Raw genomic sequence first — 13,676 nt, 5'->3', positions numbered from 1 at the left:
ACAGAAAACGTTGATTTAACGTGCCTGGCTCGTGCGCTCTGGATGGAACAGAGATTCTAGCATAGAATCATCACCAAATTCTACCTTAGAATCATAGAATCATAGAATGCTTAAGGTTGGATGGGACCTCTAGAGGTCATCTAGTCCAACCCCCTGCACACGCAGGGTCACCTACAGCACGTGGCACAGGACTGCGTCCAAGTGGGTTTTGGAGATCTCCAGAGACGGAGACTCCACAACCTCTCTGGGCAGCTTGCTCCAGTGCTCTGTCACCCTCACTGTCAAGAAATTTTTCCTTAAGTTCCTGTGGAACTTTTGGTGCTTCAGTTTGTGGCCATTACCTCTAGTTCTGTCCATGGCCACCACTGAAAAGAGGCCAGCACCATCCTCCTCACTGCCTCTCTTGAGGTACTTATAGATGCTGCTGAGGTCCCCTCTCCCCTTCTCTTCTCCAGGCTGAAGAGGCCCAGCTCCCTCAGCCTCTCCTCATAGGGCAGATGTTCCAGGCCCCTGATCATCCTTGTAGCCCTGCGCTGGACTCTCTCCAGCAGCTCCACATCCCTCTTGTCCTGTGGAGCCCAGAACTGGACACAATACTCCAGATGTGGCCTCACCCGGGCTGAGTAGAGGGGCAGGATCACCTCCCTCGACCTGCTGGAGACGCTCTCCTTAACACACCCCAGGATCCCATTGGCCTTCTTGGCCGCAAGGACAAACTGCTGCCTCATGGCCACCTTGTCGTCCACCAGGACGCCCAGGTCCTTCTCTGCAGAGCTGCTCTCCACAGGGCCCATTGTGGAAGCCTGGCCAGGGGAGGTGCCTGCGTCCTTGTGACCCTGGCGGAGCTCACGGCGGGCCCTGCAGACAGACCTGGTGGCTGTAGTGCAGTGCGAGGGCTACAAACAGAGCTGTTCTGGGCGCTGGGCTGGTGCAGAGCTACTGCCCCTGATGGCGCTGCTGGAGGGAATTACTCCATTAGCAGCACTGGATGCTCGTCAAATCAAGGAAATCAAGGATGGCAGCCTTACGCTGCACTGCTGCATGTTTTATGCTGCAGTTAATAAATGAGGTTTGTATCAGGTGTTCTAATTATGCTAAAACTGTTTAATAGCATTTTTGTAAGAGTTTTTAAAAATAAAATTATATAGTTCTATAAGGTTGAAAAAGAAACACCGTTCATCTGCGATTCTTGAACAACTCTCCTCTGTATAAATATTTTGTTTCATATAAAGATTAAACTAGCCTTTGATTCTAATGCAATGCCCTTTTTGTCAGCCAAGTCAACTTTTTTTGCTGGACAGGACTCCTGACGCTTTTCCCTTTAAGAACGTTTATTCCCGAGTATTGATTACCTAAAACAAGCAGTTTCCTATGTGTCCTTTGGTACTCAGCTTTGTTGTCACAGGTTATTTTTTCACAGCAGGCTCCAAAGGGCGCCAGGAGTGGAGAGGGGAAGGGGTCACCTTTATGCACAAATCTGGCCTGGAAGCCCATCTACTCTTTCCTTCCACTTCACAACCGGCATTTCTGTTTGTGTTAGACTTTTTTCCTTTTCTTGTTGTCCAAAATATCCCAAGCTAGAACACGTTAAAATGCAGAGAATAGAAACGAGGCCACACCGAACGGGTCTCCCTTGGTGCGTTGTGTCCAGAAGAGGCAGCCGCAGCGGGATGGCTGGCGTTGGCGCGCGGGGGCTGATGCAGGGCCGTGTCGCAGGCAGCTCTGGCGGCGGCGGCGGCGCAGGGCTCTGCAGGGCGCCGCGGGGACGAGGGAGCGGGGCTGCGCCGGGGCGCGTAAGGAATCCTGTAGCATCGTCCTTTGCACTTTGTGATTATTCAGCAAGAAGAGTAAACCTTTTACCTTTCCATTTTATATTTAGAGCAGGCCTTTATCCATTTTCCTTGCCCCTTTCTGTTGTTGTTGTGCCTGTGACATTTCCATAGCAGAAATGTGCCTGTGTGTGAGTTCTCCTTGCAGGAGTGTGAACTCTGAGGTGCTCAGGAACCTTCTCATGTGGAGAGCAGGGACAGCGGAGCCTCATCTCTCGGGTATAGCCCGGGAGCCCTGCAAAGATAAGGAAAGCTGCCTTTTCTCTCCCTGCAAAACATTATTGCACCATGGACTCGGTGCGTTAGTGCAAGATAAAGGGCTAGTAAGATAAAGTGCAGAGCAAAAATGAGCTACTACCATGTGAAAAAAAAGACGGTGGGTTATAGGATTATTTGTTCTGCTCCGTGAAAGGCGTTTAGGGGCGCTTTGAGCTAGGAGGTGTCTGCCCTGCGCCCGAGCTGATGCTACCGAAGGGACTAGCTCCGAGCGTGCAGTAAACGCGTCCCCCCGGGGCACCCCTGGCCGCAGCGCTCTGCCCGCTTGCTCTGAGGCCGCCTCGCTGCTGCCTCCTGCTGCCAAGTGCCCCGGGAGGGCGGCCGGGTGCCAGCCCGGCTCCGCTTTCACGCCAACCTGTTGACTCGGGCGGCTGCGGCGGCCGAGCGCTGGCTGCGGAGCCGCGCTCCCTGCGCGGGGGCCACGAGCCCGGGGCGCCACGCGGGGCGCGGGAGCTCCCTGGCCGCCTGGGCGCCCGCCAAGCCCCGCACGGAGCGGCCCTGCCCTGCCCTGCCCTGCCCTGTGCGCGCGGGGCGATCGCAGCGCTGGAGCGCGGAGAGCGCCGGAGCCGTCCGGCCGCGGGGACCAGGGCTGCGCGCATGGGGACCAAGGCGTTATGGCTCCTCGTGGCCACCGCGCTGCTCGCTTACTACGTTTATGTGCCCATGCCAGAGAGCTTGGAGGACCGCTGGAAGGTGATGCTGGTCAACGCTGCCTTCAAGAGCCTGGGGCACCTGGTGAGTTGGACGTTCCTCTAGGTCCTGGGTTGGGGCAAAAGGGCCGGCAAAGGACAGGAAAAGTTAAGGAGAAGGGGCCGTGTTAATGCATCTATGGGGAATATCCTGAGTCAAGCACGGTTGTATGAAACCCAGCACGTAACTAACTAGGAGTCTGAAGACACTGTCACAAAGTAATTATATTATCTTGGAAAAACGATATAGGAATGAACTAAAAATGTGATCTATTAATATGGATATGATTGGGTAAGCACAAAATTAAGTCTGTCTTGCTTTTGACCCCTTTATAGCTGGAGCACTGCTCCTTAAATCCTTCTGCAAGCTCTGGATTGAACTTTCTCAGAGATGCTGTTGGGGGTGTCATAAAAAAGAAAAGAAACGGTAGATCCTGTTTAAATGCTGCTTATCTTTGGGATTTCATGGAGATCCACTGGCAGCATGAACCTGCAAGTAAACAAAGCTAATGAGAGAGGTGCTAATGCTGAAGTGGGTAGAAATGAAGCAATATGTATACACCAATGTGAAAGGTAGCTGGATCCTGCCTCGTCCAAGCATGGAGCCATATGCTAGAGCTGGGGAAGGCGTGGAGTTATGGGCCTGGTATTATGGATTATGGTATTATAGATACTTACAAGATAAGGAAAAAACTCTCTATCTATAGCTCATTCAGAGCCCAGAAAGAAAGGCTTTTACATGTCTTCCAGGCATTGTGTCATTACTTTCAAGTCATTGCTTCACAAATTACAGGTCTTAAATATCTCAAAGCAGAGAGAATGTTTCCTCTGGATAGTAAGGGCACCCGTCTTTAAATGATGGGGAATGGAGTGGGACGCCGGTCGGACACAATTACTCCTCAGGGTCAGCAGCAGTTTGTTGGGTGATTCCACAGCAACTTTATATAGGCTCACACAGCGCACAGAATGTCCTGAGAGAAACTGGATCTCAGAGAGGGACCAGGGCTGTGTTCCAAATCCTTGATTTTCCCTCTCCTTGGCTTTAGGCTGGGCTCGCCGAGTGGCTGGGTCTGATGCACTACATGGAGGTCCTAATGCTGTTCACGGTCGCTGAGCTCGTGCCACCCACGTCGGATGAAAACGTCACGGTGACGGACACGGAGTTCGGGAGCATCCCCGTCCGCCTGTACTTGCCCCGAAAGCAGTCGGACGGGCTGAAAAGGGGCCTCGTCTACGTGCACGGCGGAGGCTGGTGTGTCGGGGACGCAGGTAAGTGCCTTGCTGCGAGCACCATGAGCGCGTGGGCCTGCGGCTCAGCCCCGCCACGGCCTCTGCTTTGGAGCTTGGTGCGGCCAGGACGAGGCCCTGGGCTCTGCGCGGTGCTAGGGAAGATGCTGAGTCCGTCCTGGGGTGTCCAACCCATCGCTCGCTCCGTGGTGCTGCTCCTGCTGTTGATTCGCTGGTGTTGGGGTGAAGGAGCCAACTCTTTTCCTGGACGGGCTCTTTAACCTCAGGGATTGCACGTGTTGCCCAAGGCTCCATCGCGCCTCTAGGGTAATTTTCCTTCTCTTTTGCTCGGCCATAAGAGCAGAGCCTTCTGTACAGTGCACTGCATGGCGCTGCCAGGCTGGTAAGAAACGTGCAGCTCTTCGCGTGTTCCTTCCTACATGCACCCAAATACCATTTAAGAAGTGACTCATTTCATTTTAGGCATGAGAAACTATGACCAGCTGTCAAGACAGACCTCAAACGACTTGAATGCTGTTGTGGTATCAGTCAAGTAAGAGAAATTTTAGTTCTGGATTGAATGAATTATTTCATTTTGACTGTCAAAATAGTAGGCAACACAAGACACATCCTATATTGTAAAAATAGCTATAGATGCACAAAAGCCAAGGCTTTTGTTTAAAAATTAACAATCAATCAACTTGTTGGGTATTTATTAATAAATTTTACAGTGTGTTTTTCATTTTATGTCATTTTGAAGCAATTGACATCAGAGAGCCCTTGGCAGTGCTGGGCAGAGCACACGAGGTCCTTTCGTAGCTCCTTTGGTTCCGGCAGCAGTGCAGAGGGACCAGGGTGGAAGGCGACTTGCTCGGCCTGCCGCTGCTGCCACCTGCTTGTGGTTGCACCACGAAACGGCCTTGGCCACAGATCCCATTGTCACCTGCTCCGTGCAAATAATATCGGAATGAACAAGCGCTCCATTAACTTGCTAAAGAGAGTTCATGCTCGAGTCAAGGTTTTATAGGTACCGTGTCACGCAGTCAGCTACGGATGGGATGTAGATTGTTGTTCATCAACTCCGAGGAACTGTTACTGCTCTAAAAGCCAATATATATTGAAATATATGTATAGAATATATATATATATAGAGAGAAAACCCAAATTCTGGAAAGTCATGTGAGTGTTTCATGGAAAACAGTAATGGTGAAATCAATGCTTTCCCCAAGCACCTCCAGCATTAAATAACACCTTTCCGTTCCTGTCTCTTAACAGTTACCGGCTGGCCCCTAAATACCATTTTCCAGCTCAGTTTGAGGATGTGTACTCGGTAACAAAATTCTTCCTCCAGCGCAGCGTCCTCTCGCAGTACGGGGTGGACCCGGCCCGGGTCGGCCTTGCAGGGGACAGCGCAGGTGGCAACTTGGCTGCAGCGGTGGCACAGCAGGTACAAGGGTCTTTTGTTTTTCTAACTCAAAACATATTTTTTTCCATTTCAAGAACTTTTAGAAAAGGCAAAGAGTAAAACTCTGCTCCAAGCAAGTGCGTCTATAACCCATGGAATCCTAATAACTATCTTTTACTACTTGGGAAAATATCTATGACTCTTAATGCTTCAAAACATTTTCACAAATACTGTCATTCTTTAATACAAGAGAGAGCCTGAAATTGTATTTGATATTTGAGACTTTTTATACAACATAGTGTAGGTGTCCAGGCTACGAGTTTGGAATGTCTTTAAGTCTTTTCTGGTTTTTATTAATTAAAATGTGTGTGTCCATTCCTTCCTTTTAAGCTCTGCTGTCCGTGTTAGAGAATCAGAACTTCTTTTCTGACTCTGTAATTGTTTTTCACAGCTGTTAGGTGACCCTGAAGTCCCTAAACTGAAAGTGCAAGCCCTGATCTATCCTGCCCTCCAAACCCTGGACCTAGAGTTGCCCTCGTACCAGGACAACAAGGACAAGCCGATCCTGTCCAAGGCCCTCATGATCCGGTTCTGGAGCGAGTACTTCACCACGGACGCGGCTCTGCGGGAGGCCATGGCCGCTAACAGGCACGTGCCGCCCGAGTCCAGCCACCTGTTTGGCTTCGTCAACTGGAGCACGTTGCTGCCCGAGGAGATGAAGAGAGGCCACGTCTACCGCAGCCCCGTCCCGGGCAGCCCCAGCCTTGGCCAGAAGTACCCGGGGTTCCTGGACGTGCGTGCGGCCCCGCTGCTCGCGGGCGACGCGGCCCTGCGCGGCCTGCCCCGCACCTACGTGCTCACGTGCGAGCACGACGTGCTGCGGGACGACGGTGTCATGTACGTGCGGCGCCTGCGGGCCGCCGGCGTGCCCGTCACACACCACCATGCGCACGACGCCTTCCACGGCGTGTTCATGTTTGTGTCCAGCCCGGGAGAGCTGGCCATAAGCCACAGGCTCTCACGTCAGTACATTCAGTGGTTAAATGACAACCTGTAACACGAAATGTTGATTTAACGTGCCCGGCTCGTGCTCACTGGATCGAACAGTGGTTCTTGAGTAGAGGGAGGCTCTGCAGCGGCCAAATTCCACCATGTGAAAGGCCGTTTGTGGAAGCCTGGCCAGGGGAGGTGCCTGCGTCCTTGTGACCCTGGCGGAGCTCACGGCGGGCCCTGCAGACGGACCTGGTGGCTGTAGTGCAGTGCGAGGGCTACAAACAGAGCTGTTCTGGGCGCTGGGCTGGTGCAGAGCTACTGCCCCTGATGGCGCTGCTGGAGGGAATTACTCCATTAGCAGCACTGGATGTGCGTCAAATCAAGGAAATCAAGGACGGCAGCCTTACGCTGCACTGCTGCATGTTTTATGCTGCAGTTAATAAATGAGGTTTCTATCAGGTATTCTAATTATGCTAAAATTGTTTAGTAGCATTTTTGTAAGAGTTTTTAAAAATAAAATTATATAGTTCTGTAAGGTTGAAAAAGAAACACCGTTCATCTGTCCTTGTACAACTATCCTCTGTATAAACTGTGTATTAAATGTACATCCTAAAAATTCAGAGTGATGAATGCACAAATTCATTGGCTCTTGGTTTTATAAAGATCGCAGCATACCAGAAACATTTACTTCTAGCACCCTGTTTTTTCCTTTTGTGTAAAAGCTCCAGAGCTCTGTGGCCTCCATGGCAGGATGGACATGGCCTGCCATGGTCTGCACTGGTGAGGCACCCTGTGCCCATAGCTCCTTTTCTAGCGTGTTAAACACTGTAGGTAGAAGTGTTCCCGGTTAGCAGCTCTGTTGTAATGCCAGGCTGAACAGCACCGCTTGGGGTTCCCGTTACTGTGCAGGGCAAGCAATTCCTGCAAAAATTCAGGGCTTCCCCTTGAGGGGTTAGAGCTCAAAGCTCTGATTTTCCCCAGCATCCCTGGGTGGACACTGCCAGCAGGGGACAGCAGGTGACAGCTCTGCAGTGCCAGCCCCGGCTGCGGCTGGCCTGGATGGGGAAATGCCACAGGCAGAACGGCCAAGCCGGGACAGGAGAGGCAGCGAGTGCCGTTCACCTGCCCGGAGAAGGGCTTTGCAGCTGCTGCTTCAGTGCTTCTTGTTATCACAACTTTGGGCTCCTGAGGAAAGACGGAGTGACTCACTATACCCTGAGTATTGGTGGGGTTAATATTCTTTAACCTCAAAACAGATCACAGAAAAGAGCCTGCAAATTTATATAAAAAAGAAAAAAATCATGTTTATTTCTCAAGGTGATATTCAGAATTGTTCCTTGGTGTAGATCATGTTGTTGCACTTCTCCACGTTCTCCTGTTCTACATTGGGCTTATTCTACTTGCACGGTGTTCCCCTCAGCTGCCATTTATATATTATATAAAATATAAGTTTGTAGCATATATGTACATATTGCTTTACATGAAGCCTTTTGCAAAACCTTTAAAAATGCTGGAAAGGCTTTATGGAGGAGACCTGGTGGAATGCAGGCTGCGGCTTGTTCCCCACCATCCCACGTCCCCGTGTCCCCGGGATCCCGCTGTCCCCACCGTCCTCACCACTGCAGCAGCGGCTTTTGGCAGGGGGTTTCTGCAGAACTGCAAGGAGCTTGCCACATCCTGGGCCATGGAGTGTTTGCTGCTGAAGCATTTGGCACGTACTGAAAATGCCTTGTCTGAGAGCAAAGCACTGATTTATTTTCACTAGTATTGGTTAACAACCTAAAAGAATGTTTCTAAATCCAATTTTGCTCTCTGGGATGAAATTCGGGTGGGAATAAACATGCCCTGTTTAAGAGGCTGTGTAGGCAAGGCACCACACCTCTTGCAAGGTCAACAGTAATGACTAATTCAAGTGACTAAAATGCAAATATATCATAAACAAATCATGCATATTTAATGGCTTATTGGTAGTCCTCGGTCCCATACAAATTGACTAACGGTTTAATGATTAATGACAACAAACTTGCCTGACTGCAATTGTATTTCTCCTTTAAAGCCCAAGGAAAGCTAAAATAATCTGATGAAATTAGCATCATGGCATTAATTTGTAGTGCAAACTGCCCTTGTCTCACAATTTAAACTCATTTTTTTACAGACTTGCTTCAGACTGAGTGGAAGCAGCAGGATTAGTCTCAGGAGTCCCCATGCCAGCAGCTCACCTGAGGACACTGACGTGTCTAACGAGGGAGTTCAGAGAAAGGCTGATTGATCATCAGCCAAATGCTGCTGAATTCCCAACAGCTGCACCCAGTAAGTAAGACAATTATGTGTTGGGATGGAGATCTTGGCTTATGTAAAATTGAACGTCAGTCCTGATTTGAAGGTCTCCTGTGTATACTCGATGCACCCGCAGAGAGCAGTTAAAGGGAAGACCCTAGTTCATGGGTTGTGTATGTCCCTGCCTTGCCTTATATATATTTGTCCTGTGGTCCATCTGCCAATGCTCTTGACTGTAAGCAGCTCTGTGAGGTCCTTCTGAGGTTTCTCTGTCAGCACAGCACGAGCTTTTCTTGGAATTTAAAGATTTCCTTGGAAATCACTCTTGGAAACCAGCTGCCCTCCGCTTGCAGTCCTGCAGCCGCTTCCAAGTTGTGGGAGACCCTTCCCTCCTACCCCTTAGTCAGAGGGTTTCTTCCTGCTGTGCGTGGGGAATCACCAGGCCCGCTTTAACCTGGGCCTAAAGCACAGCACATTGGCTGCATTTATTGAGGCTCCTAGAAGAAAAATCTTGCATTTTTAAGTATGTTTTATGAAAAAATGTAGAGACTTAAGATTAGTTCATTTATATACTTTCCTCGCAAATCATTGCTGTATAAAGTAGCTCTTTTATAATGCTGGACTTCACCTTTTAAGGGAGGCTCATTTTATTTCCTTACGTAGTCTAAGCAGTCTGCACATACTGAACTTTTGGAGCATTTAATGTGTTTCACCATCATTTAGGAAGGTGCACTCCTGATGGGTTTGATGAATGCAAATTCTGTCTTAAATTTAAGAAATGTAACTGTACTTTAGTTGTATTTCTTAGCCTGCCATTGCTGATGATGTTTATTTCTGACAGATGTATCTGGCTTTTACAATATCATTATTTCCAAATAGCATTTTGAGAATACACCCATTATACAAAACCGTGCTGAAAAGAACTGGGCTAGTCCAAATTGCCCCACCATGTGCCGTGGGGAAGCAGATGTTTCCGGATAATTGCTAATAATTTAATTTCCTGTTGGGGTTCCCCAAGGATTGCTGATGTGTGGAGCTTTGCATGGGTTAGTGCCCATGCCAGGCTGTGCTGTTCATGGTGTGCAGACCATGTCACCGTGTGTCACACAGTGCTTGAGGACGGGTCTGTACCGGCCAGGCTGCTCCTGCCGTCTGCACCGCTGCATCTCTTGGCTTCAAGTCCCTGCAAGTGATTTGCACTATCAGGGTCTGAAAAAAGTGACGACACGGCCTCGCTGGGAGTGTGGGAAGTAATAGTGGAAAGGAGGTGATGCCGATGCCCAGAACCTCCCTGCACATCGTGCCAGGGTCACCGCCTGCTCCCGGTGCTGCCGCTGACTTGGCTCAATTCAGGCTTCACCTGTCCTCAAATTCTCAGCAAAATGATGCACGTTATCATAGGAAAACATGATGTTTTATGGCAATGACTCAGGTGGAGCGACGTGTAGGATGAACTGTGTATTGGGGAGTAAATGGATGCTTATGTTATAGGTTTTCTTTCTTACCTGGGTCTTTGACCCTACTTGCAAATGCCTATAAATGTCTTTACAGGATGAACAGGCCATTTGGGAAGGTGCCTCTGCACCCCTGACTGCAGAGATGTCCCCTGTTTTCGGGAGGCAAGGTGGCGCTGGCCCGTCCTTCTGCCTTGCTGCTTGTCCCTGCAGACACGAGGAGCGACGGCCGGGTACTCTGCACCGAGCAGGCGCTTCCCTTTGGTCAGCAGGGTTTTTTTTTCCTTTCTGTTTTTTGAGCAATTTTTTCCTTTTACTTTTTGTTTTTTTATTCTGCCTCCTGAGACAGATGAGTTGTGGGCACGGGTGGCTGGAGCGGGATGATCTCTGGTGTTTCAGAGCTGCCGTTTTGCAGGAGCGGGTGCCGCATGGTGGGTGCAGGGGCAGCGTCTCCGCTCCCCGCTCGCGCCGCGCGGCCGCCCCGTTCTGCGGAGCCAGGCGAGGCAGCGGGCAGCGCGCGGGCTCCTGCACACGTGCCCATTGCTCCATACCTGGGATCCGCTGCACCAGAGCGAGAAAGCAAGGCTGCTCTGTGGGGTTGACACGGCGCATGGCGCAGGCTCTGCTGGAGCAGCAGCAGTTGAACAGCAGCGTTTGAAGGCTTGTGTTTCACAGGGCGGGTGTAGGATTCATTTAAAACCTCTCCTAGACACAATCTTACCCCGAGCTATTGAAAATCCCAAGCAGAAGATGACGTGTTGCGCCGCCTGCACCACTGCGAAATCGGCTGGCGTGAACCCGGGGGGCCACGTAGAAAGGAATCGTGGTGCCCTCACTTTCTGTACAAGGATTAGCGTTTCCACCCGGCAGACCCAGGCAGGGCAGCCCCTGGGGATAAACGTGAGGAAAAAGCACGTGGGAGCTGGCTAAGTGCTCTGGTGTGTGGATTCCCGCGCGCTCCGTGGGCTCCCTCGTCCCGGCTCAGCGCTCCAGCTCGCCGGGCGCTCGCAGGGAGGACGCGCTCGCCCGCGGCGCTGCCTGCGCGCCCCGAGTTTCGCAAGGCTTCCATGGCGCGGCCGCGCGCGCCGCTCAGCCAAACAGAGCGCGGCCCGCGGGTCGGCAGTGATGCAGCCCCATGCAAATGAGGGAGCGCCGCTCCGTTAAGGCGCGCGCACGGCGAGCTGCGCGGCCAGCGCGGGCTCCGCGGCACCGGGACGCAGCCGCGGCCAGCATGGTAAGTGTGCGGCACCCGCGGCAGCCCCCGCTCCCCACTGCTCGTCCGGGGAACCCTTAGTTTGTCTTTCTATAGCAGTGCACCTTGGCAGGTGACAGGCACTGATGCCAATATGGTATTTTAAAATTTCTTGTTTGTATTTGGACTGCCAGTGGCGATGCAATGGTGTTTCTAACTGAAATCTTCCCAAAGGTTTGAGTTTCTTCTCAAGGGTCTGACTAGCAGGGATTAAGCTACCGGCATGATGTGAGGTTACTGCCCTCGCAGTGAGAAAACACGTGTGCGTCGTGTTTGCTTCTCGTGGTACGGGGTGAGCGTGGATCGTGTTCTGTGCACCCTTGTGAACTGGCTCCGTGCTGCTCTCTGTTCTTGTGATCTACCTGCAAAATCCAGCACAGCGCTTTCCTACCAGATGTGCATCTGTCCAGAGGGTTCGAATTTTAAATTTCACATTCTGGACACCCTAACAACTTTGAAAATATCTAAAATGGTTACTGGATCTTTAGAGACCCTCTCTTCAACAGATTTTGCAAATCACTCAGTGAATTTCAGTTTAATCTTTGTTCTACCTTTGTATCATTTATCTTTCCCTACTTTCTAGTTATATTTTGTCAATATTTTAATAAAAGGCTCTCACTAAATTGTATCTTTATCTTGTAACAACCCTTCAAGGCAGTTGTATGTGCGTTTGAAGAGCAGACACCTGTCGTCCTACTTCTTTCCCTGTTGCTGGAAAGCATTTCTCTAGCCAAACTGCAGAAAGAAAGCAAAACTCTTCAGGCAGACGCACAACGGGTGCAGCTTCCTAGAAATGTTTGTGCCTCAGAATACCCTGACTTCACTGAGTAAGCGGGTGAATACGCCGCTTGCCTTGTGAAACCCAAACGGGGGGTTTCCTGTGTAACACACTCCTCCACAGAAACCTGTTGACAAAAAGAGCTGGATGCTTGAAATAATCTGTACTTCCAAGCAAAAGGGAAGAGCAAGCATTTGTAGCCAAAAAAAAACCTAAATACGGCAAAGGAGGGGAGATGGAAATATGTTGGGAAAGCCCTCCCTGGAGATGAAGTGAAACAGAAAATAAACTTTGCAAATACTCAGTAAATAGAGTACTGAAATTGCTTAAGTTCCCTCACTATGGCATTTCCTTGCTTGCACTTTTGCTGCCAGATGGGCGTGCATCTGCTATAGTGCAGGGCAGCCTCTCAGCCTGGTAGCATTTATATGGAACGGGACCTTGGGCAGGTTATTGTACAACCACTTTAGCATAATTTATTGGCTATTTATTATTCTAGCATCATTTGCTAACATTATTTCAACATAATTTGCTAACTGTGATCAAATAAATCACATATAGTGTCAAAAGTGATTCTGGTTTTCACTTCATAGATTGTTAATTCCAAAAATACATGAGAGTTTGTGAATTTTGTCTTGAAAGAGTTTTAGTGAGAACTTTGCTGTATTTTGTTAGTATTTCCCCATTGACTAAAGTATCTTTTGGATTAACTATGATTCTTCAGCCATAAAAGATATTCCACTCTAGAAAGAACTTTTTGTAGAAAATTATGGGGAAAAGAGACGTAGAATCACAAATACAGAAACAACCTGTTTCTGCAGGAATAGCTCCAAGTTCCTTAGGCAATATTAATAATGAAGGCTGGGATTCATGCTCCAGCTTCACAGTGGTTCTCTGTGCAATTCTATAGCTACTGTAGGCACATGAAGTGCCTAGTTAATGCTTTAGTTAATTCAGTAAAAACACCACCTCCTGATTTCTTCAAGAATTTGGAGAAGCCTCTCCGGGACATTGCCACATTGCTAAGAATGACTTGGTCCTGTGTTAATCTCGGACTTTGTGTTAGTCATGAGCGGAGCACGGGGCTGGGGATGCGCGGTGCCGGGGAAGGGACTTCCTGGGATGGGTGGATGGATCATGGATGGATGGATCATGGATGGATGGATGAGTCGCAGGCGCGTCGCGCCTTCCTGCCCGCCTGTGTCAGCGCTGAACTGGGCGTAGGGGCAGGTCACCTGGTCACGGATGATACTTCCAATTTACTTATTTTTTTCTTTTTTTCTTGCCCACATCAGATTTCATTGTGTTCCGTAGCTCTTTTCCATAGCTGCAAGTCCAAGTCCATGTAGATTCTCTGAGTTCAAGGGTCTGCTCATGGGAGCTGTAAGGAAAGAGGGAGCCGTATCCACTCCGCAGCGCAATGATGCACCAAATAAAGGCAATGCCCTTTCTTCTTCTTCTGTTGATGATTATTCTTATTCTTTGTAACTTTACAG

The 13,676-nt window shown here is 49.8% G+C and overlaps 1 protein-coding gene across 1 annotated transcript; it reads left to right on the top strand.

Moving 5' to 3' along the window:
* Positions 1-2,702: 2,702 nt before the first annotated feature.
* On the top strand, positions 2,703-6,483 carry LOC148593566 (deacylase AADAC-like). Its single transcript, XM_088530432.1, has 5 exons — positions 2,703-2,840; positions 3,841-4,063; positions 4,505-4,574; positions 5,297-5,468; positions 5,878-6,483. Exons 1-5 carry the CDS (start codon positions 2,703-2,705, stop codon positions 6,481-6,483), a joined length of 1,209 nt encoding a protein of 402 aa, XP_088386558.1.
* Positions 6,484-13,676: the final 7,193 nt, after the last annotated feature.

The sequence above is a fragment of the Tinamus guttatus genome, unplaced genomic scaffold (genome assembly GCF_059628265.1).
Source record: "Tinamus guttatus ecotype Peru unplaced genomic scaffold, ASM5962826v1 Tinamus_guttatus_pri_ptg000376l, whole genome shotgun sequence".
NCBI lineage: Eukaryota > Metazoa > Chordata > Aves > Tinamiformes > Tinamidae > Tinamus > Tinamus guttatus.
The sequence above is the reverse complement of the archived record's forward strand: the minus strand, read 5'-3'. Positions and strand labels throughout refer to the sequence as shown.

Excerpts from the sequence above, each read along its gene's own strand:
- LOC148593566 (XM_088530432.1), top strand. The coding sequence starts at position 2,703 with ATGGGGACCAAGGCGTTATGGCTCCTCGTGGCCACCGCGCTGCTCGCT. Across the intron at positions 4,064-4,504 it reads CTGGTGTGTCGGGGACGCAG|GCATGAGAAACTATGACCAG; the intron begins GTAAGTGCCTTG and ends ATTTCATTTTAG. Across the intron at positions 5,469-5,877 it reads CTGCAGCGGTGGCACAGCAG|CTGTTAGGTGACCCTGAAGT; the intron begins GTACAAGGGTCT and ends TGTTTTTCACAG.